This window comes from Aspergillus piperis (genome assembly GCF_003184755.1).
Source record: "Aspergillus piperis CBS 112811 unplaced genomic scaffold BO85scaffold_17, whole genome shotgun sequence".
Taxonomy (NCBI): domain Eukaryota; kingdom Fungi; phylum Ascomycota; class Eurotiomycetes; order Eurotiales; family Aspergillaceae; genus Aspergillus; species Aspergillus piperis.
In genome coordinates, this window is record NW_020291607.1 from 734,577 (window position 1) to 757,560 (window position 22,984).

At 50.8% G+C, this 22,984-nt stretch overlaps 9 protein-coding genes across 9 annotated transcripts; 6 read left to right on the plus strand and 3 right to left on the minus strand.

Annotated features, from left to right (window-relative positions):
- Positions 1-124: 124 nt before the first annotated feature.
- BO85DRAFT_440997 (Ent-kaurene synthase) lies at positions 125-3,314 on the minus strand (the record flags this gene model as incomplete). The annotated part of the gene is made up of 4 exons (XM_025658791.1): positions 125-1,846; positions 1,919-2,199; positions 2,311-2,431; positions 2,502-3,314. 4 exons carry the CDS (start codon positions 3,312-3,314, stop codon positions 125-127), a joined length of 2,937 nt encoding a protein of 978 aa, XP_025513022.1.
- A 1,258-nt stretch (positions 3,315-4,572) lies between these two features.
- BO85DRAFT_377976 (FAD-binding oxidoreductase) lies at positions 4,573-6,397 on the plus strand (the record flags this gene model as incomplete). Its single annotated transcript, XM_025656283.1, has 6 exons — positions 4,573-5,023; positions 5,115-5,176; positions 5,306-5,400; positions 5,432-5,797; positions 5,852-6,051; positions 6,120-6,397. 6 exons carry the CDS (start codon positions 4,573-4,575, stop codon positions 6,395-6,397), a joined length of 1,452 nt encoding a protein of 483 aa, XP_025513023.1.
- A 399-nt stretch (positions 6,398-6,796) lies between these two features.
- BO85DRAFT_452005 (uncharacterized protein) lies at positions 6,797-8,521 on the plus strand. The gene is made up of 5 exons (XM_025660721.1): positions 6,797-7,122; positions 7,216-7,281; positions 7,389-7,809; positions 7,939-8,028; positions 8,092-8,521. Exons 1-5 carry the CDS (start codon positions 6,987-6,989, stop codon positions 8,327-8,329), a joined length of 951 nt encoding a protein of 316 aa, XP_025513024.1. The 5' UTR covers positions 6,797-6,986; the 3' UTR covers positions 8,330-8,521.
- An 878-nt stretch (positions 8,522-9,399) lies between these two features.
- BO85DRAFT_452006 (uncharacterized protein) lies at positions 9,400-10,387 on the plus strand. Its single transcript, XM_025660722.1, has 2 exons — positions 9,400-9,916; positions 9,977-10,387. Exons 1-2 carry the CDS (start codon positions 9,650-9,652, stop codon positions 10,130-10,132), a joined length of 423 nt encoding a protein of 140 aa, XP_025513025.1. The 5' UTR covers positions 9,400-9,649; the 3' UTR covers positions 10,133-10,387.
- BO85DRAFT_452007 (cytochrome P450) lies at positions 10,230-12,103 on the plus strand. The gene is made up of 4 exons (XM_025660723.1): positions 10,230-10,390; positions 10,465-11,103; positions 11,221-12,032; positions 12,086-12,103. The coding sequence occupies exons 1-3, from the start codon at positions 10,255-10,257 to the stop codon at positions 11,688-11,690; spliced, it is 1,245 nt and encodes a 414-aa protein (XP_025513026.1). The 5' UTR covers positions 10,230-10,254; the 3' UTR covers positions 11,691-12,032; positions 12,086-12,103.
- Positions 11,785-13,717, minus strand: BO85DRAFT_93047 (phosphoinositide binding protein ATG18). Its single transcript, XM_025665796.1, has 5 exons — positions 13,529-13,717; positions 13,308-13,462; positions 13,015-13,174; positions 12,086-12,962; positions 11,785-12,032 (listed from the first exon to the last, which is right to left on the minus strand). The coding sequence occupies exons 1-5, from the start codon at positions 13,578-13,580 to the stop codon at positions 11,984-11,986; spliced, it is 1,293 nt and encodes a 430-aa protein (XP_025513027.1). The 5' UTR covers positions 13,581-13,717; the 3' UTR covers positions 11,785-11,983.
- A 378-nt stretch (positions 13,718-14,095) lies between these two features.
- Positions 14,096-17,586, plus strand: BO85DRAFT_490754 (tRNA methyltransferase PPM2; the record flags this gene model as incomplete). Its single annotated transcript, XM_025663672.1, has 6 exons — positions 14,096-14,200; positions 14,315-14,532; positions 14,616-14,980; positions 15,045-16,726; positions 16,783-17,073; positions 17,128-17,586. 6 exons carry the CDS (start codon positions 14,096-14,098, stop codon positions 17,584-17,586), a joined length of 3,120 nt encoding a protein of 1,039 aa, XP_025513028.1.
- Positions 17,587-18,289: 703 nt separating this feature from the next.
- BO85DRAFT_452009 (uncharacterized protein) lies at positions 18,290-18,739 on the minus strand. The gene has a single exon (XM_025660724.1). The coding sequence runs from the start codon at positions 18,710-18,712 to the stop codon at positions 18,401-18,403; it is 312 nt and encodes a 103-aa protein (XP_025513029.1). The 5' UTR covers positions 18,713-18,739; the 3' UTR covers positions 18,290-18,400.
- A 1,826-nt stretch (positions 18,740-20,565) lies between these two features.
- On the plus strand, positions 20,566-22,879 carry pps1 (tyrosine/serine/threonine protein phosphatase PPS1; the record flags this gene model as incomplete). Its single annotated transcript, XM_025658792.1, has 6 exons — positions 20,566-21,316; positions 21,369-21,455; positions 21,506-22,399; positions 22,429-22,579; positions 22,631-22,687; positions 22,753-22,879. The coding sequence occupies 6 exons, from the start codon at positions 20,566-20,568 to the stop codon at positions 22,877-22,879; spliced, it is 2,067 nt and encodes a 688-aa protein (XP_025513030.1).
- Between the last annotated feature and the right edge of the window lie 105 nt (positions 22,880-22,984).

Consider the following 22,984-nt stretch of genomic DNA (forward strand, 5'->3'; position numbering starts at 1 on the left):
GTCGATCTGCCTTATATGCATCACCCGGGTGCGCAGGATGTTGGGGCACATACTACACAGAAAGGGAATGTTTCCCAAGGAGAGGTAAAGTGTCAATTGCCTATACCATTTCAATATGTGTCATTCATTTGTGATTGATATCTCGTGCTACATAAATCTGACCGTAGAGATCCGTCACGGTGAGAAAAACTTCCCATGCATTCCATGCGGCTTTGGAGACCTCGGGCTGCAGCCGCTTCAATGCCAGTTCCAGGCATTCGCGCTCATACTGGGCAATCTCCAGCAACAACAAGCGCTTGTCCGTACATGTATTTGCGTGTCTTTCCTTCTCCTCATCCTCCTTCCCAACCATCAGAAAGTCAATGCTATTGAGGTTATGCTCCTCACGGTCTCGAGCCATGGAGCCATAATCATTATACTGACGGCACATGGTGGCCAGATGACGGCAGACATCCTGGGAGAGGTACTGGGCAAGGGGACCCGTGAAGCAATCCTTGCCTGTATCAGAAGCGACGAGACAGCGGAAGTACTCGAAGGAGTAGGGGCAGCTGGTGTGGTCCGCTGATGTTGTGCGAACCCACTCATGATATGTCTGGGACATTGCTGTTCTCCTAGTCGCCTGCGGACCGCTATCCTCCCCCTGCTTGACATGTGCGAGGAGAAATGTGCAGAGCTCCTGCCGGACCCGACGACCCAGTGCTGGTGGCACCGACGAGACGGCAGGGCTTTGAAGCACGCACTGGACGAACCGGGTGAGCGTACGCTTGACTTCAGCTAGGAAAGTGACTATATTATCCTGATCCCCATCCATGGTGACCCTCTTATGGCCATTGGACTGTAGGGCAATTGAAGAAGTGCCATAACCGGTCAAACTTTTTACTTGCCGGCGCTTGTGACGAGGGTGACAGTTTGGTCTCTGCGGCGGTGGCGGCGACACTTGTTCCCTCTTGCGTCCCTTCACATGATCTTTTTCTTCCTCTATTTTCTCGGTGAAAAGCTCCCTGATCACGGACCTGAGCGCTGTCCAATCGCCTTGGAGGCGCGATGCCTCCGTGGTTTCCTCAAACCACTTGTCCACCTGGAAATTGAGCAGAGAAAGAACCATCATTTCTATCATTCTGGCGGTGGAGAGACCAAACTTTCCAGCTGAACTATTGGAGGTTGTCCACGTCAGAGGAATATATTCCAGGTATTTGGCAGTTTGATTCACAGTGGGGAAGGGGAAGATGGCCAGCTCGAGTGCCGTCCGCCGCAACGCTGGGAAGAGCAGATCCCCTTCGACAATAGAAGCTCGCAATCTCCATGTCGGCTCGCCTTCGAAAATGGGTAATCGAGCAAAGAATTGGCAGAATCGGTCGATTCTTTCCCGTGGGACTTGGCATAGGCCTGTGGTCGGCTTGCCCCAACGGGTCGAATCTGTTACCGTCCGCTGCAGTGCGGCTAAACAATAGGTCTCTGACAGAATGCTGGAGCCATAGTTCACCTTTTCGACCCAAATTAGCTCAGGACTGTCCCAGCGATCATTGTGGGCGCGTAGGTACTCGGTGGCTCGGTCAATGCACTCGTAGACAACTTGGATCCCTATCGCTGTTCGGACCCACGGCAAGCTGGCCAGAGATTTGAGAGTCAAGAGCCCGTAGGCGGTGATCTCTGATGATTGCTTCCATGAACCAGACTCATCTGACTGCGCACTCAGCGTTCGCATGAGGATCTGCAGGGTCACCCGTGGAACATGCTCGGCCAGGTAGTCTGCATCCATATCTCCTAGAGCGCCGTCATGCCACCGCTCTATCAGACTTGACAAAGCATCAGCCATAAGCATCATGGTGTATTGGGACTCAGTATTCTAATCATATTAGCTTAGATTGGCGTCCACGATTCGCAAAGGCAAGGCATCGGCCCTGAAGAGAAAGCTTACCCATTTATCGCTCCATTCGCCATTATCCCAAGCACTGCAAAGAAACCGCAGGGCCTTGGAAATCTGCGCTACGTGCTTTGAAGGCACCTGGCATGCGAGCAGCGCAATCATCACATTGCAGTTAACACTGAAAGACTCATTGGTCTCAAGACTGTACGTCTTGAAGTGGGTGGGACATTCAAACGCCTGAAGCAGGGGTGTACAATCAATGGGTCGGCCCAGAAGATCGAGAGAATATATGCTCTTCGCCGTGTCATCTGCATCGGCAAGCATTCCGGGAGCTGTATCTCTCGTCCCGGTTACACGTCAGTATAGGTCGTAAATCTCATTGACTGAGATGGAGCGAGATGGAGCAAGAGAAAGAAAAAGTTATAATAAACAGGAATTCCTACCAAAGCCGGTGACGCCATTTTTTTCCGCGAGACGAGTCTCAAGGTAATTTGCCAGACTAGAAACATTCTGGAAACCCAAGACATCGGGTTCAAATCCCGAGCTCAGCAGGGTGGATAGAACCTAGGAAGACGAGGTACATGGTTAAAATTATTCAACTGGGCCTGGGTATGGTAAACTAGGTTCCACTTACCCACGAAATCTCAAAGACACTAATGGGAAAGGCAGAAGGCACACGTCCATTGTTACGCGCCACGACATGGCGGAGATAGTTCTCTGCTTCTTCATCCCAGTTGGGGCTATGAATCAGATAGGCGGCGGTCGATGAGGGTGACCCCATCATTGAGCCATTGGTTAGACAGGGCGCCATCTTGCCCAACTCCACGCTTCCAATGAAGCCCTCGAGCGAATGCAGCAGCGTGGTTTGCGGAGGGCAGGGGAGGTCTAACGCAGGTTGAATCTTGTCCATTTTGCGCCGATGCAGCACCATGAGGGCTTCGCGGCCGGGAAAATCGAAATGCAGCCCTTCATCGTGCAACAAGCGCAGCAAACTGGGCACAAGGATCTCGAAACCCACCTGCACAGTGGAACTCACATCCCAACATTGCAGAGCATGGTCGAGATATGCCCGAGCTCGATCGATTCGGTCTTGTAGATTCGACCACGATAGAGGAGCGAAGTGATCGGGAGCGCCAGTCTGGATCGAGAAAGATGGATTCTTCTGGTATCGACAGAGTGCTAAAACTGCAGCCATGGTGTTCAGGATGCCATCTAGCTGCTGCGGCGGCGCCGGCGACATTCCCTCGTCCACACCAAACCCACCCCCGGGAGACTGGCTCTCAAGAACCACCTGAAAGCATTCAGGAAAGAACCACTTCCCCTCTTTAGCCACCATGGACACCCAGGCTGTATCATAGAGCGAGGGTGTCATGGAGCTGGAGCCCTGATAAGGTGTTTCAAGAGACTTCGCCAGACAGGCGATAATCCTTTCGGCTCGGACGGCCATGCTGGTAGAAGCGATGTCCGACATCTCAAAGGATTCACAACAATGTTCGGGAGAATTGACTTTGGATGTCAACGCTACATTTTCTGTTTTTCTTTTCTACTTCCATGTTTCTCTCTCTCCCCCTTTATTGACAGACAAGGAATGGCCCAGCCAGCAGGGGAGTTTAATTTTGCTTGTCATAGATACACGAGCCTCAGTATTGCCAACAGTCGGTTATCGGGGAGCCTTGTCTGGTCGATTCGTTGGCGTGATAGGATAAAAGCCTAAGCAGGGAACAAACAAGCGAGGATACTGCTGGTTCAACCTTGGGATCCTCCCCGTGGAATTCATTAGTCTCAGATAATCCCGGTGGGTGCTTCGGTTGGCGCGTTGACCTTATTCCCAGAAGATCCAAATAGTGTCTCGCGCGAGCGTCTGTTTGTTACTACTCAGCACCACCTAAAGCAATAATGTTAGTTTATGAAATTGCCGCTTGTCCTATCTAACAGTGGGTACTTTGTAGAACAACTAGGGTATGGTACCCGGCTAGAATGGGGGCGGGATAACTGGGATCTGTGTGATGGTTGTTATTGTACTGTATTATAACCAACAGACTGCTATCATAGATCCAATCAACTGTGACAATTGCAATGTTTGCTGGATAGTAGATACTTAGTTGGGCAAGTAAGTCTGTTTCTTTCGGTTACTCTGTACGGCTACTTATGCGGGTGCTGGGGTACATTGTAGTATGACCGATCATCCCCGCGGGCGCCACTTTACATCTTATATGGGTACCACTGCTTTAGCGCTTACTGGTTTAGCCTAGCCACTCCCCCAAGCTGGAAAGAAACAGGGGTCGGGTAGAGCGGGAGGGGCGCCTTGTGAGGAGAAAGAGAGAAAGAGAGAAAGAGACAAAGAGAGAGCAATAGAGAGTCTGTGTATGGCTAAGTCACACCGGATCCCCGTTGACAATCTTTCGGTGGATCAAACAATGCACGTATGGGCACACCTTCCCCCCTCCCCCAACAGAAACCGGAAATGAGACCTGGAAGGGGGGGCGGGTGTGAATTACGGGTGGTGAATGATCACAGTCAGGCTTCTCTTACACTTTAAAAAGGTCCAGACACCTCCAGTCGTCCCCGTGCTAGAAACGAAAGAATGAAGAGAGACAAGAAAACAAAGTGAAGGGTTTTCATCATTTCTTTGCCTCTAGCACCATCTCAATATCAACCAGTAACAACACTCCTATTCCCCGTCCTCACCTCTACACGGAACAATCATGGCGACCGCTGTCTTGAACCAGCTCAGATCTATCTTTACCGATGATTCTACCGATAAAGTGGTGATCAATGAATCTGCTGACAAGTACGAAGCTGCTGTGACCTACCCCTGGTCACAGACCTGCTGGACTCCTGCGGCCGCATATGTCTACCTGGGTAATGTTCAGGAGCTAACTAAGGCTCTGGCTATCGTTCAAGAAACTGGTACTAAGTTTGCTGTCCGCACTACCGGCCATAACCCAAATCCAGGATTCAGCAGTGCGGGTGAAGCCGCTGTCGTGCTAGATATCAGGCAGTTTAGGTCTAAAGAACTACTTTCTGATCATGGAACTGCACGCTTCGGGTCGGGAAATACCTGGGGTGAGGTATATGCTTGGCTGGAGGAGCGAGGGCTGTCAGCCATTGGGGGGAGGGACTCTCAGGTAGGACTGGGAGGCTTTCTCTTAGGAGGTATGTGTGCTTGCGTGCTTCCTTGTCTATCCCTCTCTCTCTCTCTCTCTCTCTCTATCCTTGGATCAAGTCACTGACTGCTTCGCAATAGGAGGTTTGGGGGCTTTGCCCAATCTTTACGGACTCGGCGCTGATGGAGTGAAGAACTTCGAGGTACGTTCAAGATTAAGTTTACTCTTTCTCCTTCCTCATCCTTTCTCTCTTCCTTTTTTACTTCTCATTTTGATCTGGTAGGGTGTGGGGCATGGCAGGATCAGGGTTTATAGTTAACAAGTTCTCCAGGTCTTACTCGCAGATGGCAACCTCATTAATGCTAATCAAAATGAAAACTCCGAACTCTACCGCGCTTTGAAGGGTGGCGGCTCTAACTTTGGTATGTCCACTGGCATAGTTGATTTCAAAACATAGTTTGGCTAATTTCATTATCACAACAGGTATCGTCACACGGTTTGATCTCGAAACTCATCCGTTGATAAATGTCCAATATACCATCAACCTCTACAATCCTGAGGATCATGTGGCAATCAACAAGGCTACTTTCGAAGTTCAACAGACTATGGAGGAAGATCCTAAGATTGGGCTGTTCACCAATTTCAACAATGGCTTTGTTGCAGTAGGCCTACTCTATGGAGACCATCCAGCTGAGTCCGAGGCCCAGAAAACCTTTAGGCCGTTCCACGACCTCAAAAGCCTGGTGACAACGGTCCTGCCCTCTACAAACGGCACCCTTCTGTCTCTAGCTCAAGCTATGGGCCATGCCCAGACCCCTCTCAAGTAAGTATTGGTTGTAACCAGAATTCACTCTTATGGTTACTAATATGGATACAGACGATCCATTTGTACAGTTACCACCCGGAACTCACCTGAACTATACGAAGAAGTGTATAAGACCTGGGTTGAGGTCCGTAAGGCCCTTCCAGCTGATACCGTCCTACATTATACCATTCAGCCAATTGGTACAGCTGCTGTCCAAGCTGGTAAAGACCGTGGTGAGAATATCATGGGTCATGAGAGTATTCCACAATCCTGTACGTTTTACTTCCTTTCTTGGTATATTGGATATTGAGGTTAATGTAACTTTACTCACTTCTGATAGGGTGGGTTTTCACCTGTGAATGGCCTAAAGACGGTGATGATGCTGCTGCACAAGGTGCTGTGAACGCCATGTCTGAAAAGGTGCAGTGTCTGGCCAAGGAAAGAGGACTCCTTCTGGATTACAAGTGTATGACCTTTGCTACCGCTTCGCAAAAGGTTTTGGGCAGCTATGGGGCTGAGAATATCAAGCGAATGCATGATGTGGCGGCCAAGTATGACCCTGAAGGCGTTTTTCAGAAGCTACAGAATGACGGCTTTCTTCTACGCAACAATGTCTAGATGCTTATTTCGGGGAGCTGCACAGAGGTGGAGCTCTGATATAGTTCAATACCATTCATACGAGGTTTCTCCTCTCTTCGAGCGTTCTAATCTCAAGAACTGTAGTATGTGTAGAGCGGCACTAGCCGATTCAATTCGTTAGACGTAGCAAGGTACTAGAATCAGTCATGACCAAGCTTTGTACTGTACAGAGAAATAATGATCAGGATGATGTCGTCTCGAAAAGGGCTGGTGCATAACCTGTTGCTGGCTGAGCAAATCCCTGGTCAATCACAATAGGAAAGCCAAGTAGCGTAACACTCAAACAAACATATTTCCTGGTACATGCGGGCGTTTAGCGACGTAAGCTGTCACACTGCTGGGGCAAGGGGGGCCCCAAAGTGCTTTCTGTTTGAGGCTGTGAGATGTTGGTGTATTGGGCCAGGCGAACCTGACACCTGCACCAGGTCGGCGGTCCCTCAAATATTTGTTGGAGATGCCAGAACCTTTCAATGTCGAAACCTTCTTATTCCTGCCTTCACCTGCCCAACTTCTGATCATTAACACGTGAAGTCAATTGTTTCAAACCTCAGACGCCAAAGTCTTCAATATGTCGACTGAAGACACCTTGTCACCAGATGCCTATGTGGCCGCCGGCACGCCTCTGATAGCCCTCTGTGCGGTCTTTGTGGCCCTGCGATGCTTGATGGATTTCAGAGTGCACAGGAGACTCCTCATTGCCGACTGTATGTTGTTTTTCTCCTGATGTGGCTTTCAAACGCAAGCGAGAACTCCAAAGCTGGATTTTGCTGACGCCGTGCCCTTAACTACCCGCGTAGATCTCTCCTGGCTCGGATTCGCCTTCGTGACAATCGCTTTTTCTATGAACGATATAATAATACAGCGTAAGTCTATGCATTTTATTGCTTTTGTTCGCCTGCAAGCCAACTTTCCACCTTCAATTCATCTACATCAAGCACCCAACACTGATGCCCGGTGAAACGAAACACAGGATTCGTGAACCCAATGGACTCCCTGAACTGGCTCAACCGCATGGCAGTGGTCATCACAGTGCTCATTGCCTTCGAGCTATGGACGACCAAGGTTCCGATCCTCCTGGTCTATGTGAGTCTCTTTGGCATCCGGAAGTGGCTGCGCTGGACCTGCTACGCCTGTATAGCCGTCTCGGGCGTCGCATACATTTGCGTCATGGCGCCCACTTTCATGCGTTGCAACCCCAGCATCACCGCGGCAACCTTGGAAGATCTAGAAGTGTGTACGACAGGCACTACACTCACTGGAGTGCTCTCGGGATTTATTGCGCTCGCTGAGGACGTGTTGATACTCAGCTTGCCCATGCCCCTCGTGCGAACGCTGCATCTGCCCCGTCAGAAGAAGCTGGCGGTCATGGCGGTGTTTTTTTCAGGGATTCTGTACGTGATTCTTGATGCCTTATCACTCGAACAGAAGAAGACAAAGAAGAAGAAGAAGTGGAGGAGGGGGATGACGAGGATCTTGAGAGACATTAATGAACTGACTCTGCTTTGCCTTTGTGCCGGTAGTGGTATTGCTGCCTCGATTGCATCCCTGTATTTTAAATGGAGCGCCTACAAGGGTACGGTATCAGATACTCTGGCTACTATGCTCTGCGCGTGAGTTCACCACTAAGTTTGAAGTCCCTTTCTCGTGCTATCTTTACTGAGTGGGAAATAAAGGGTCATTGAAGGAACCATCGCCATCATGATCGGTTGCGCCCCCTCAGTGAAACAGTTCTGGAGTACAATGGTGCATCCCCCCCTCTCCTCGTACTCCCCAACACGACACCAGCCGGCCGACTATACGTCCTCCTCGATGCCGCAACGATCCCGGGGTTTGCTGCGCTACAAGAAGATGGGCATCTCCGAGGTGGATCTGGCGCCGTTACAACCGGAAAGGATTTCGGTTGCTATGTAGCCAGAGTCCTATACCTAGTTCTGTCGTGGGGCTGATCTCTGTTCAATTCTGGGGCTAGCATCCTGGGTGAAGTAGTGTGTACGGAGTACTGCATGTCATCTGTCAGATGAGGGGGGCCATAACAGAGCCTGGAAAGTGAACCTGTTCGTTGATCTAGACCCGCTTACATGCAACAAGCCACTTTCTACATGATAGGCATCCCTACTACGTAGTAGTGATAGTCCGAGTACAACAGCGAATTATGCTCGTTCATTATATGGACCACTGTTTGCCCCTGCCCCCCCCAACCAACCAATAGCCCTATCTTGTTGGTGGGCAAGTTTCCATAATCTCAAGATCAGCGGGAGGCGGAGGGATGGGGGCCCAAGAGGACAAACGTCCAGGCCCGTCCTGATTGACCCGGCTGCCCACCCGCCCGCTCCTGTCACACGCTTCTTTCTTTTTTTTTTTTTTTTTGGCGCACAGTTTGGCGGCTGATAGTGGCATTGGAGTTACAAATCCCTCGATTGCACCCCCCGCCCACCTTGTCATGAACTCCGGTAACATTGGTCTCGATCTTGTTTGGGTAATGAGTCCAAATCAGGTTTCCCCTGCATACTAGGAGAAGAATCACATCAAATCCCTCAATCTTGTTTGCTATATCAGACCTCTAGTAGAAGCGAGGCAGAGAGCTACGCGCGGCTACTTGACTCTCTAGTAAATAATACGTTTTTCACTATTACCTTGCCTCTGCCTGTATTTTTTGTGTATAGTAAGAATCACAAATATTCGAAATATACTAGGATACTAGAATACTGCAAGAAGATTATGAATGATATAGCCAGTACTTACTAGCCTACTAGTTAACTGCTGTGTTCTCCTGAATCTCTGTATGGATACCGATAGGTAGGGATACCAGTTCAATCTTGATAATCTAGTACTAGGCAGGCAGGTAGAGAAGGCAGGTAGGAATTGAATTAAGAATTTTCTAGGTGTGCCGTACTATACAGAACAGCTAGAGTAATATATGACCACTATTTTAGCACCTGATCGCAATCTAGCCCTGAAGTAGGTGGGCCGGGGGGGGGAGAGGCACGTACTAGTAATAATGTCAATGCCAAAATCATCATGCGCTTCGCCAATGCAAGCTACCGCTAGACTTAACGTGGGGCTCATATTTCCTACGGCTGCTATGAGCTGACTGTAGGTGAAGAGAGAGAGTTCCAATTTCGAGATATTGGGAGAAATCGACATTCAGTGAGATTGTTTCTTCCCTCCTTTTACGCTTATCTTCTTTGTCTTCTTTTTATGCGCGGTTACTTAGGAACCATCATTTACAAGATGGGTAGTCTCTTCTCCTTCCATTTCCCGGGGTTCTTTCCTCTTCGCGACTATGAGGCCACTATCAACATCCCCGGAATGCGTGGAACACTTGTAGCTGCCATTCTCATCCTCCTCTTCGTCCTCTTTACTCCTTCTTTCATCCGCTCTAAGCAGATTCCCAATGCTCCAATATTTGGCTATCGTTCCATTTTCGAGCCGACTTTTCTCCTGCAGGGCCGCTTCATCCTGGGTGCTCGACATATCATTCATAATGCCTACACTACGGTACGAAAATCTGACACTATATATAATGTCTTCCATTTCTCACGACCCTGGGATCCGCAGATGAGAGGAAACCCATTCGTCCTCCGGCGTTGGGACGTGGATTTCCTGGTCCTACCAATGAGGTATCTTGAGGAGGTTCGACTGATTTCTCCCTCCAAGCTCAGTAGCAAAGGGGCTCAGACTGGGGTCAGTCTACTCGTTTTTGCTCTATTGTAGCGCGCTCCCCCTTTACCCCCTGCTCTCGAAAGGATAGAGAAAGAAGTAGAGAAGAACAATCTTGGCTTTTGCTAATGAGGGTGGACGAGGTACTATAGAATCTAGCCCCGGAGTACACCTCAATGCAATTCCTCTACCACTCCAACCTCCACCTCGACGTTCTCAAGAAGAAGCTCATTCCTGACCTGTATAATTATGTGGATAAGGCCAAGGAGGAATTGGTGTATGGGTGGGAGCGCGATCTGCCGCATACTGATGGTCAGTCATAGACCATAAACTTGTTTGACATTCTCCTCATGGGCTAATGACCACTTCCGCTTAAAATTGAATAGAATGGACTTTGGTTTCCATTGAACATCACCTGCGCATGCTCGTGGCCCGCATGACAGCCAAAGTCTTCATGGGAGCCCCGACCTGCCGCGACCCGGACTGGCTGCGCATCTCCATCGACTTCTCCGTCGACCTATTCACCACTGCCTTCACTATCAAGATGTTCCCGCCCTGGCTGTACGGAATCGTTGCGCGGCTGGTGCCCGCCCGCTATCGCACCTTCCGGCAGCTGAAGACTGGCCGCCAAATCGTGGGCGAGCTCACACAGCGGCACCGTTTGGCCCAGGAGAAGCGACTGCGCGGAGAAGCAGTGGACGAAGAAGACACTTTACTGAACTGGATGCTGGATCATGGTACTCCCAGTGAGGTCGCGGTGGATGAGATGGGCGCTCGTCAGTGCGTCCTGACTCTGGCCAGTATCCACACCACTGCCTCCAATGTTTCCAACATGCTGTATGACCTCTGCACTTATCCCGAGTGGTTCGCTGAGCTTCGGGCAGAGGTTCTGGCGATTGCTGAGGATCTGGGTGGACCCCCCGGGCAGGAAAACCCTCCGATCAGTGCTAAAGAGTGGTGTACTCGCTTGGACAAGTTGGATAGTTTCTTCGTAGAAAGCCAGAGGCATAGTCCTGTTCTTCTCCGTGAGTTCTTCACCCCCAACCTCTCCTTTCCTTCTCTTCCCATTTCCCCTTACGTTTCTCCTGAGGAAGGGGAACGGATTCCCAATAATCCCCTTTGTCTAACATTACAGCATAAAGTCAACCCTCAAAGACTAGCCTATGAAGATATCACACTAAGAGATGGCACCCTCATTCCCAAGGGTTCACGGCTCGCCTTCGCCAACTACGAGCACTCGATGGACCCGGCAGTCTACTCAGACCCACAGGCATTCGATCCCATGCGTAGCTACCGAAAACGCATGGCCCACCCGGACCAGCGTGACCGGCATAAGGCCGGCATGACCCATCCCGACAACTTGGCCTTTGGCTATGGGAACCAGGCTTGCGCTGGCCGCCAATTCGCCGTCGCCGAGATCAAGCTGATCATGGCGCGGTTGTTGTATGACTTCGAGTTCGACTTCTCCGCTGATCAGAGGGCGCGAGGTCGTCCTCAAACACTCCATGTCAATGAGAATTGTTTCACAGATCAAGGGGCTAAATTGTTGATGAGGAAGAGAAGGCCGGCGAGGATCACAAGCGAACAGCGCTCGAATATCAGCGATGCGTGACACTCGATGCAGAACCGACCTCCGTCACAAAGATACCCAGGTCTAAGACATATGGAATTACATGGCAAGAGTATTAATACAAGAAGAAGTCAGTCATCACATGATAGTATTCATGCAAGGCGGATAGGAGTAGCGCCTCGAGAAGGCTAAAACGATAGAATAAGAACAAATAGGAAGGCGTATACTGGCCCTATTAGAAGTATATGAACGCTCAAATCAAAACAGAATGCAACGGGCGCTGTAACGATCGACTTGTAGCAGCAGTAGACGTAACGAGTGGTATCATGGCGAGATTAATAGTCCATCACGGAGTATCCCAGGCGGTCATTTGTGTCGAGCACACTGCTTATCAGTCAATATCAGTTCTAACATGCCTGTAGGTAAAGCACACTCACGAGTATTGTTTAGTCAACGTCCCCTCACCACCCTTCGAGAGATCGATGTTGAATACATAGAAGTTGCCGTCGCTAGTCACCACCATCACCTGGGGAGTGTTGGCGCTCATGGCGACCACACTGCGCAACGGACCATTGTTCCCATTTGCTCCAGGCCCTTGGTTGGATTTCGGCAGTTTGATCCAGGCAAAGTCTCGGGCGGGCTCCCACATCTCGCTGACTCCCTTGGGGAGGTAGCCTCCAACCTTGGCAGCAAATGTGCTCCCAACGTTTTGTGAGGTGCGCCGGATCATGCCCATCAGAGTTCCATTGTGTTTCCTGGACGCAAGCTCGGATGCGGCCATGTCTCCACCTCTATCATCGGCGTCGGATAATTGTCCCAGTGAGCTTTGGCTAGACCTTCGATCAGCGGCCGTAAGTGGAGAGGATGGTGTAGCGTCTGGCGACTGTGATTGAAGGCTTAATTTGAAGAGGTGGATCGTTTCCGTGGAAGAGGATACACAAAGCAGAGTCGAGGTGGTGTTAAAAGACATGCTGTAGATTCTGGATGGTATCGACCCTCGTCGGAACTGGTAAAGCTTGCGCCCGTCGGGGACAGAGAATACCCGTATGATCGTTCCTTTGTCCGACGCCGTGGCTATAAGCGTTCCGTCGCTATTCAACGTGATGCACGCCAGCGGGGACCGATGCGCTTCAATGACATTGATCGCTTCCAGCTTCAGAGTATCAAAGATCAAGACCTCGCCACTTGTAGGTGTCACATGTGTCGTTCCCGGAGGAGCGTGAGCTGGAGGTTGAAACGTAGAGGGCGGCGCCTTTTGCGGAAGAGGGTATGCGAGATAGCAGTTATCCGAGGATGGGGAGAGGGCACAGAGTGCTGCCAACAGTTAGACAATCGAGCACATCCATAAAGGTAGTCGCAGCCTTACCGTTGGGGTTGGGAGAGGTCTCGATGGTATACAGGAGCTTCATCGTCTGGATATCATAGAGGTATATCTGGTCCTCCAGCACAATGACAAGCCGTTTCCGGTTCAGCTTCACGGCCAGCACGGTCGTGGGGAAAGTCAATTCGCATATCGTCGATTGGCGCTATATGTTGCAGATGTGAGAAAAAGCGTTAACCATTTGCGCCTCGTGAATCGCGCAGCAGAATACAGGGAGAGATCATGCGATTTTTGAAAAAGAAGAATCTAACATCATGCGCGAAGGATTTCCTACGAACCTTGGTATTAGTTATTTGAAGGCGACGTGGTGATAGGATCAGCGCAACCAGGGACGTCGAGAATAGCATCTCAATAATAGCTATGTTCCCTTCTTTCGTCTCATAGCTTTTTGCGAAAGGGTCCGTGGTGAAGATGCGAAACCCCTTGGAAGTCGCTGACAGGTGTCAAGACATGGTTCATGAGTGTAGGAGGGAGGAGTTTGGGGCAGGAAGAGCCTTACCCACAGCTAGATAGCTATAGTCCTGGTTAAACGTCACGAAGTTCATCGACATCGTTGCTTTGTCGATCACCGGGATCGACCACACCTCACTGCACTCTGCTTTCCTATTAGACCGATATATGACAGCACAGTATGCTGTGTGATGAATAAACCGAGAGATCCGAGATGAGCTTTGGTGATATCACGTCGTCTGGAGAAGTAACACGCTTTAGTGTCGGGTATGGAGGGGTTAGCAGATCCCTGGTTAGAGCCGGTTCCGTCACTGTTGATGGGCCTTGATTTGCATCTCTCGCTTGCGCAACTGTCACTCGAGTAACGGTTCGCCGTTTATATACTCCGAGCGCCTCCACAACCGCGAGGTGACGCCGACTTGGTTGGTTGGTAGCGGAGGTATCCGGGGGAAGAACAACAGTTCCTCTCCTTTGCCGCGGTCTGCGTCAGGCGCGGCAAGCGAAGCACCTGACGCTTGGGCCACATCTTGATCGACATTTCCGCCTTTCTTTTCGCAAATTTCCACTTTATTTCTTCCCTCTCCTAAGATTAACCCCGCACAACGTCAATTCCACCATGACGGCAAAAAAGGAAGCCGGCCCTGTCAAGGCAGCTACGAAAAAGCCGGCCATGGCTACAGCCAGCACGAAAGCTGAGAAGGAGGCCGATCTGGTTATGGGGGTAAGTCGCAATTGCATACTATGACGGAGTCCCACTATGCGCCTGGCGCAGACACAGACCACCCCCAGCGCCTACATCTCTCTCGATTGCCTGTGCTACATCTAACGGTCCTAGACCAATAACAGTAGTATCGTATCTAAACGCAGCGTCGAAATGCTCTACTATCCCAAGCCCCACTTCTTCCGGTATTTCGTCAAAAAGCCCCAGCGGCGGTCGCCGTTGATCAATCGAGGATACTGGCTTCGTATGCATGCGATGGCAGAGTCGGTGCGACAATTCATGAGAGAGCCTACGGGAAAGCCCAAGTTTGTCCTGAACTTGGGGTGTGGATTGTGAGTCGTAGCAAACCGGAAGCAACCGCTTGGTTGCAGAACCTATTGGTACCTGGATCGTATGCTAAGATGGGTTATCGTAGTGATCCCCTACCGTTCATTCTCCTCAGTGAAGATCCATCCCTGTGTAGAGATACGCAATTCGTCGATATCGATTATGAGAAGCTCATGATCAATAAGAAGACCGCCATCAAAAGGACCGATGAAATCACACAGGTTCTCCAGGATGTAGAGTTCCTATCCGACGAAAGCGCCGTGCAAATACGCAGCGCAAAATACCTAGGCATTGGATGCGATCTCAAAAATCTCAAAAAGTTGGACGATGTGCTCAGAGCCGAGGTCCTGCCCGCTGAGTGCTCAGTCCTCTTCCTAGCTGAGGTTTCCTTGACTTATATGGATGTCAAGTCTGCCAATGCGGTTGTCGAGTGGGCGTCAAAGTTGAACAACGGTACGGTGTCTATTCCGTGCAGCTCTGTGGCTGATTGCATGCAAACTAACGTCAACCCTCATAGATGCCAAGTTCTGTATTCTTGAGCAGTTCTTCCCCGACGGACCCGATCATCCTTTCGCCTCGACCATGATGAAACACTTCAAGAAGCTCGGAGCACCGCTGTACTCGATTCATGAATACCCTTCACTTAACGAGCAAGAACAGCGGTTCAGGAACGCCGGATGGCAGCAAGCCAATGCCAGAAGTCTGTGGGATCTATGGTCGGATGACGGATTTGTGACCCGTTCGCTGCGATCCTCCTTGGATGCTGTGGAACCGTTCGATGAATGGGAAGAATTCGCACTTTTTGCTTCCCATTACTTCCTTCTTGTCGCCTCTACATCACAAGGAGAAATAGATCGCAGCGCAGCAAAGCCCACGCAGGCCGAACAGGAAGCCGACGCATCCAACCAGTACGCGCTTCTTGCAAAGTACCCGGCGGGAGGTGGCCAACGCAGGTTCGGAGCGCTTGTTCCAGATGGCACAAACTCGGTCGGTTACCATGCCGGGCTGGGACGGCAGACGCGACTAGCAACGACGGATCTGTACGCGAACACAAGCGACGTCACCGGTCCTACCCTGCCTGTACCTTCCCGCGACATCCCAGCCAGGATGTGTCACACCGTAACACAGCTATCTGGTGGCGATTGTTTACTTGTTGGTGGCCGGGCTTCACCCGCTGCTGGTCTTCAGGATTGTTGGCTAAGACAGGGGACCCAGTGGCGTCCGACACATAACCTCCCAATCGAGCGGTTCAGACATAGTGCGATCAAAGTGAGCTTGAGCTCAGATTATGTCTTGGTCTACGGAGGAAAGACGAGCAATGGCACGACGCTGGACACCTGGTTGCTATGGAGCAAAGAGGACGGGTGGCAACCCGTTGAAACGGTCAATGGAAGCCCAAATGCTAGGTTCGGGGCATGCCTGGCAAGCATAGACAGTACGTCTGGATTCCTCTTCGGAGGAATTGGAGCGGATGGCACTATCGTGGAAGATTTCTGGACATGGAAGTTGCACCAGCGCAGTGACGGATCGTACTATGTGGAGTTGCACGATGGCACAGAAAAGTTGCAGAAAGCTTCACCCATCTTTGAATATCTCAGCCGCTTCGGCGCCACCCTCAGTTGCTCCTCCCGGGGGTTGCTTCTTATTGGTGGTATCATCCCTCGACAGATTGTGCCCTATGGAAAGGAAATCATGCTACTGAATACGAAAGCGATTGTCGAGTGCCTTACTGGCGACTCTGCATCGCAGTCTGGTAACATACTGTCTGCAATAGGGCTTGGGCTAAACTTTGGTGGGCCAAGACCTTTACTGGTCGGCCATGCGGCTCATGCCATCGACGCGGACGAGGTTTTGCTGCTGGGCGGTGGTGCAGTTTGTTTCTCTTTTGGGACCTTTTGGACGGAAGGCACCTGGCTTCTAAAGAACATTGACACAGCTCTTGAGAACGAGTGGGGTCGGGTCTCTGAGATTGCGCAACCGTTGAAAGCTGAGGAGCCGTCAGTGGAGCCATCCAATGTGGACCAACAAAGCACCAAGGATGTCACATCGATTCCTCGTGTTAAGGTTGAAACTGCCGCGCAATTCCAACAGATACTTGTGGAAGGGAAACCAGTAATCATCGAAGGTTCCGACCTTGGTCCGTGCACCGAGCGTTGGACAAAGGAGTATCTCGCGGATGCTGTTGGCAGGGACCGCAAGGTAGAAGCCACCGACCCTGCTTGCCCTGAGAAATCTGGCTAAGAGCCTCTCGATAGGTTGTCGTGCATGACGCTCAGTCCGACCATATGAGTTTCCAAACGAAGAATTTCTCCTACACAACCAAGGAGTTCGGCGCCTTCCTGGATGAAGTGCACGCGGGTGGTCGTCAATATCTTAGAAGTATCTCCACTGAAGAGCCAACCAAACAACCTGCCAAATTAGCCGTAGATTTTCCCAATCTCAAGGACGATTTCAGACTCCCGGAGCCTTTTGCTATGGTTGTTGAGAACGAACACAGTTCTCCACTCAGGATCTCTGGACCAGTCACCCTGTGGCTGCACTACGATGTGAGTGTGCATGTGAACAGATACCTGCAGAAGTGAGGCACTGACTATGTCCAGGTCATGGCAAATGTTTTGTGTCAGATCCGTGGCGAGAAGAGACTTATCCTCTTCCCACCTAGTGATGTTCAATACCTCCAGGTCCCTGCTGGGGCATCAAGCTCCACCCTTAACATATTTCAGAATTCAGTAGACGGTTCAATTGCTTCGGTGCCACACACGACGCCACATGAAGCAATTATGCGTCGTGGCGACATCCTGTTCATTCCCCCGTTGTGGTTACACACTGCATCTCCGACTGGCCAGGTCAGTGTGGCCGTGAATGTTTTCTTTCGCAATCTATCGAAAGGATATGCAGCTGGACGGGATGTCTACGGGAACCGTGATTTGCAAGCCTATGAGAAAGCGAGGACCGATCTTCAGAAGATGGCAAAGTCTTTTGATGGCCTCCCGCCTGACATGGCTCGTTTCTACTTGCTGAGACTTGCAAAGGAGCTCAGAGACAAGGCCGAAGCATAGATGGACGGAGTGTCCAGCCTTGACCCGAGGAAGCTGTATTGGCCGGCTGGTGTTAATCGCCAGTTGGCAGTCTATCAACCTCGCCACGAGATCGTTTGAGAGCAAGGTGGCACGACTTGTCTGACTCTCGGAGCCTGGCCCTGTATTCGGGACTGCACATTCTGTCTGACCCCTCAACGACTGACTGCCTCACAATGCAGGCAGGTTGCATGTGTGAAGATCGGGCCGCTTTCCAAGGCCAGCAAGGCGAGAGGCACGTGGTAGAGGAGTCAAGTAACGCCGAGTGAACGGGTGGTGGAGTAGGCAGAAGGAGCGAGGAGCGGTTTTGGGTGGGAAGAGGGGCTGAGTTCTGCGGAGAGATACCCGGTTTAAGCTTGGCTTCTAGGGAAAAGCCGAAGTGGGGACGAGATGTACACGCCCGTGCACTCACTGGTTTGACACTTGGTTCGGGTTGGTTACAGCCAACGCAACACGGTCGGGAGGACTAACTGTGGGTGACCGATGCCCGATCTACAGCAAGTGATACCGTAGAAGCCATATCAATGGAAGAGCAGAAGAAAATCGTGATACTGTGATCGGGTGGATTATTACTGTTTACCCACCCAGAAGGTCCAGGCGACACCATGGAAAGCCTTACTTTATCCGGTCAACGTTGGATCGGCCTCAAGATACTTAATTTCACGGCTTATAGGACCATGCTTGTCCACAGACCCCTCTCCTTGTCGCGTGCCTAATCTTAGGCATGTGGCTCTGCATAGCTGTGAGCTGCACTTTGTAGAACCAGGGTGAGTGCGCTACATGATTACAACGTATACTACATGCAGGTCCCCCACGAGACAGAAGAATGTACATGGGCAATCGAGGGGTACAGTAATAGACCAAAGAAGCAATGAGGTCCGTCGACTAGAACAAAGGGGCAGAAAAAGGCAAACAGCATTAAATTTTGGAGAAAAGTCAAAAGAAAGGACATGCATACCATGATGGTCACGCATATACCCAGGGGTACATCTGCACTAGGACAAACAGCAATTAATGGGTCGGTAATGTAGATGTCATGTCGTCCAGATGAGTCCGCACCCAGACTGTGGTTGGGTGATAAGTTGGAGATGGGGGTGGGCAGACGCATGACTTGACAAGAACCACGGGTCCCTGTCAGCAACCGTTGTCAAAGAGATCAATGGGCAAGGAGGGTACGGTACGTGCGTGGATGCCAATCATAAAGCCGGACCAGTCAGACTGAGTTTGACGGACCTGCCACTGCTGTCGACCAACGACCTCTCATTCGGCAGAGCAGGTGCCGCACCTTGCCTTGTGTCGCCGTATCTGCGGTCCCCAGCCGGAAGACCACTGCTTCAAGGCCCTATTGGGCGTTACACTAGAGGTGTTGGCGTCAAGACTCCCGGGGAGGTGTGGGGGTTGGGATTCTGAGACGACCCAAGAGTATTGAAGCAGCCCAGCCTATTGTGTAGCAGCGCACAGCATAATTCTGGGCTGTAGTAACTAGTGAGACTTGCCTGAGCGCCGGGGGTGTGTGGAAGGAGAAGGGGGAGGGTGGAATCATTGGCCGCAAACGGGGAAGTTGTATTATCTATCATCTTAACACACATCTTGGACAGGCCGGATGTGGGGACCTTCTGCCCGAAATCAAGGATGGCCGACGGTGACGACAAGGTCGGGCCAAGGTTCCTGCTATCTACCACACTAGATGATCGGGAGGGACTTGCATGAGATGGAAAGCAGATGAGAACGAGAATCTGTGTTCAGTGGGAGTGAAGTGGCAGCAAGGACCATTACAATCAATTGGGATAGATTGGAGATCGATGCATTGGATACTGCAGTAATGGATGGATGATTTGAATTTCTTTTTTTTTTTCTTTTTTTGGGGGGTGTGAGAAGGAAGATGGAAACCAGACGGGGCAGCCCCATCGCAGAGAAGCCGCGGCGCTACGGCGGGACTAAGTGGCCACTAGTGACGGAGGCCCACCGCGCGTTTCCTTAAGCCCCTCCCCACCCCCATACTGGATGGATGGTCTTGACCTGCAGTGAGTAAACTATTGGGATTCCTCTCCCTGGCTAATTAGTTAGTAGTAGTGGTAGTCTTCTTGTACTACAACCTTCCCTTTTCCCCTCCTCCTCCTCCTCCTCCTCCTCCTCTCCGTCTCCTCCTCCTTCTTTCTTCTTTTCAATTTCTAGTCTTCCTCTTCCCCTTCCACCTCTTCTACTCTTCAAGAAGTCGTCTCTCCCCCCCTTCATTCCTCCCTTACTCCCTCATCCTTCACTTCTGTTGGGTTATTACATAACTTCACCTTATCTCCTACCCTTATCTTTCGCTGACTTCATCTTCATTTACACTTTCCACTCTCCCACTCTTTTCCCCCACATCCTGATCGTTTCTGGATCGCCTTGGGGTGCTTGTGTTTCTGGTTCCCTTTATCACTGTGGGGTTGGGCGTATCTTAGCTTGCTATCTGCTGTGGGTAAACCTTCTCCTCCCAGTTCCCAATTTAATTGACTCCCCCTCTCATTTAACGATCTACGCTGCCATGTATCTTATCACCGGCTGTCTCTTCTCATGACTTGCAAATTCATACATCTCATCTATTCCTGTTTCTTGGTTCCCAGACATATTTTCACTGGAATTAGATCATCTAAAGTTTAGTGTCTTGCTGGTGTATTTTGTATGTCATCGGCTCCCCACACCCCACCGCGCCCCCCTTCCTATGCGGAAACACACAAGACGCGTTGTTGAGCCTCGATTCTGAACTACAGATGCTAATTCTATTCTAATTACAGAGAAGAATCGCTCTTCAGCGACCGAATCCGCGCGTGGTATCCTACAGGGTCTCGAAAATAAGGAATGCGTTATTGATTGGCCTCGTTTGCACTGTCAAGATATTGGATAAATTCCGTTTCAAGGGATATACTAGTACATCGCAGGCGGCACACGGAGTATAGAGGGCGGAATTGCTTCTTCTAAATCATGGCGACAGTTGTGGTGCAGCAGCAGACGCTGCGACACTCAACACCTCCCCCGACCGGCTTGACTCCCGCATTGAGTCTGAACAGAACTTCGTCTCCCATCCCAAACAAGCATATACCTGTTTGCCCCACGGGTCCCTCTCCAATTAATGCTCATGCACCATCTCCAGCTGCCAAAGACAGCTCAAACGAACAGACCTCATCGCTCTTATATCCACCTGATAAATCCCGGCGACTGACCAATTCACCTACGGTGTATACAATTGACCTCAAAACCCTGTCCGCTTCTTTGGAGCATTGGGCCGCCCAACCACTGCCAAATCCGGAATCGATGTTTCCATGGCTGCACGGGCTTCACCCAGATAATCACTTGCAACTGGGATTCTTTACGAAGGGAAAACGTTCTCTTCGTCGGACTCCGAGGTGCTGGCGGGGGATCACCATTGTCAAAGTCGGCGGTAATTTATCCTCCTGCAGGATCAAGGGTGCGGTAGCTCCAGAGGAGGTTCTGGCCCCGTCAGGAGTGGAATTCCTCGCGGTTGACCCTCGGGAAGGCTTCTCAGTGCGCAACTTCCAGATACAGACCGCAAAGTTGGCACCCTTATCTGACATTATCGTCTACGGTGAGAATAGTGCAACCCAGCAACAGATTCTGGATATTGCAAGGCGAATGGCAACGGCACAGCATAATTGGCGAATCAAGAACGACCCTGACCGTAACTTTCCTGCTTATAACACCTTTGTTCTTGATTGTGAGTAACATGGGTCCTACTTACGGGAAACTGCGAGCTAATCGATCACTAGGTCCCTTCTCTGAGGTTGAGAAGAGAGCGCCGCACTTGGTGGCTATCAATTCCAGTGGCCAGCTTACGGGACAGGTCGTGGACTTCTGTAAGTGACATATAGGATGCTCGCTGGTTGTCATTCTAACATGTTACTAGTCCAGTGGGAACGGTTGGAGATGTGTGAGATGTCCAAAGCCTCCGAAATTTCAACGAATGTCTGGCTTGGCCCTACACCCGATTACCTATTACGGCCTGGATCTTGCGGGCCTCCACCTACCGAGAACTTCGACCTCTTGATCGAGGCCAGCGAGCTCGCAAGTATTCCTGGCCCTCGCTTCCTGGCGAATCTCAATAAGCAACTCGAGGAAGGTCCACAGAAGTTGGAGTTTCCCTCATCCGGTTCGATCCTTTTGCCCTCAGGTGAAACCAGAGAGATCGATGATCTAGTGAACACGGTCCGCTGGATCTATTACCTGGCCAACCCGGATGAGCCAGACCAGAAGGCTGATGCGGATGGAGATATCCCAATGATCCCCCTCACCAAGACAGCCCGCAAAATCCTCATCCATTGTCCGGACGGCTACACTGAAAGCTCACTGCTAGCGATAGCTTATTTGATGTTTGCAGAGGGCATTTCGGCTCCGAATGCTTGGCTCAGACTGCACTGTGAGAAGAAGCGAAATTTCTTCGCCTACCCTTCTGATATTACCTTCATGAGCGGTGTACAAGCACGACTATTGCAGGAAAGCCCTGCAACTCGATCACACAAGATCAGGAGCCTTCCCGATCCTGCTTGGTTCAGATATTGCGATGGTTCCCTTCCAAGTCGCATTCTGCCGTACATGTACCTGGGCAACCTGTCCCACGCCAACAATCCGGAGATGCTTTCCGCGTTAGGCATCAAGCGCATCCTCAGCATAGGCGAAACCGTGACGTGGAATAACGACTCTGCTAAGGCGGACGAGAAGATCATTCTGCACATCACTGATGTTCAGGACAATGGGATTGATCCGTTGACACGGGCGTTCGATCGCTGTCTAGAATTCATTCGTAAGTTGATATGCTGCTGGCACCGATAGAACGAATGCTTATCAGGACTGGTCACTTAGGACAAGGAAAGCAGGATGGAATGGCCACCTTGGTGCATTGTCGCGTGGGTGTCTCACGTTCAGCGACCATCTGTATTGCCGAGGTGATGGCATCATTAGGCCTATCGTTCCCTAGGGCATAGTAGGTCCACTGGATCATATTACATGCGACTTACACTAACGTTTGCCCCAGCTGTTTTGTCCGAGCACGAAGGCTTAACGTAATCATCCAGCCTCATCTACGATTTGTGTAAGTCCCAGCTCTACACCTGCTAAGCATAATCCTGGACGCTGTTAGCTAACGGTATACTTTAGATACGAGCTTCTTAAATGGGAGGAGTTACAATTACAGAAGCGAAACAAGCCTGCAAGACGGGAACTAGAATGGGCTACCGTGGCTCGCGAGATCGCATTGATGAACAAACCGTATTCTAGACAGTGAAAGCGACTTCAATCATGCAGGAAACCTGCAGAAGTGTGACCCTGGGAGCTGTGCTCCACACGCCACATTCCGCCAGGTATCCTCTATACGGAGACAGTCCGCGTC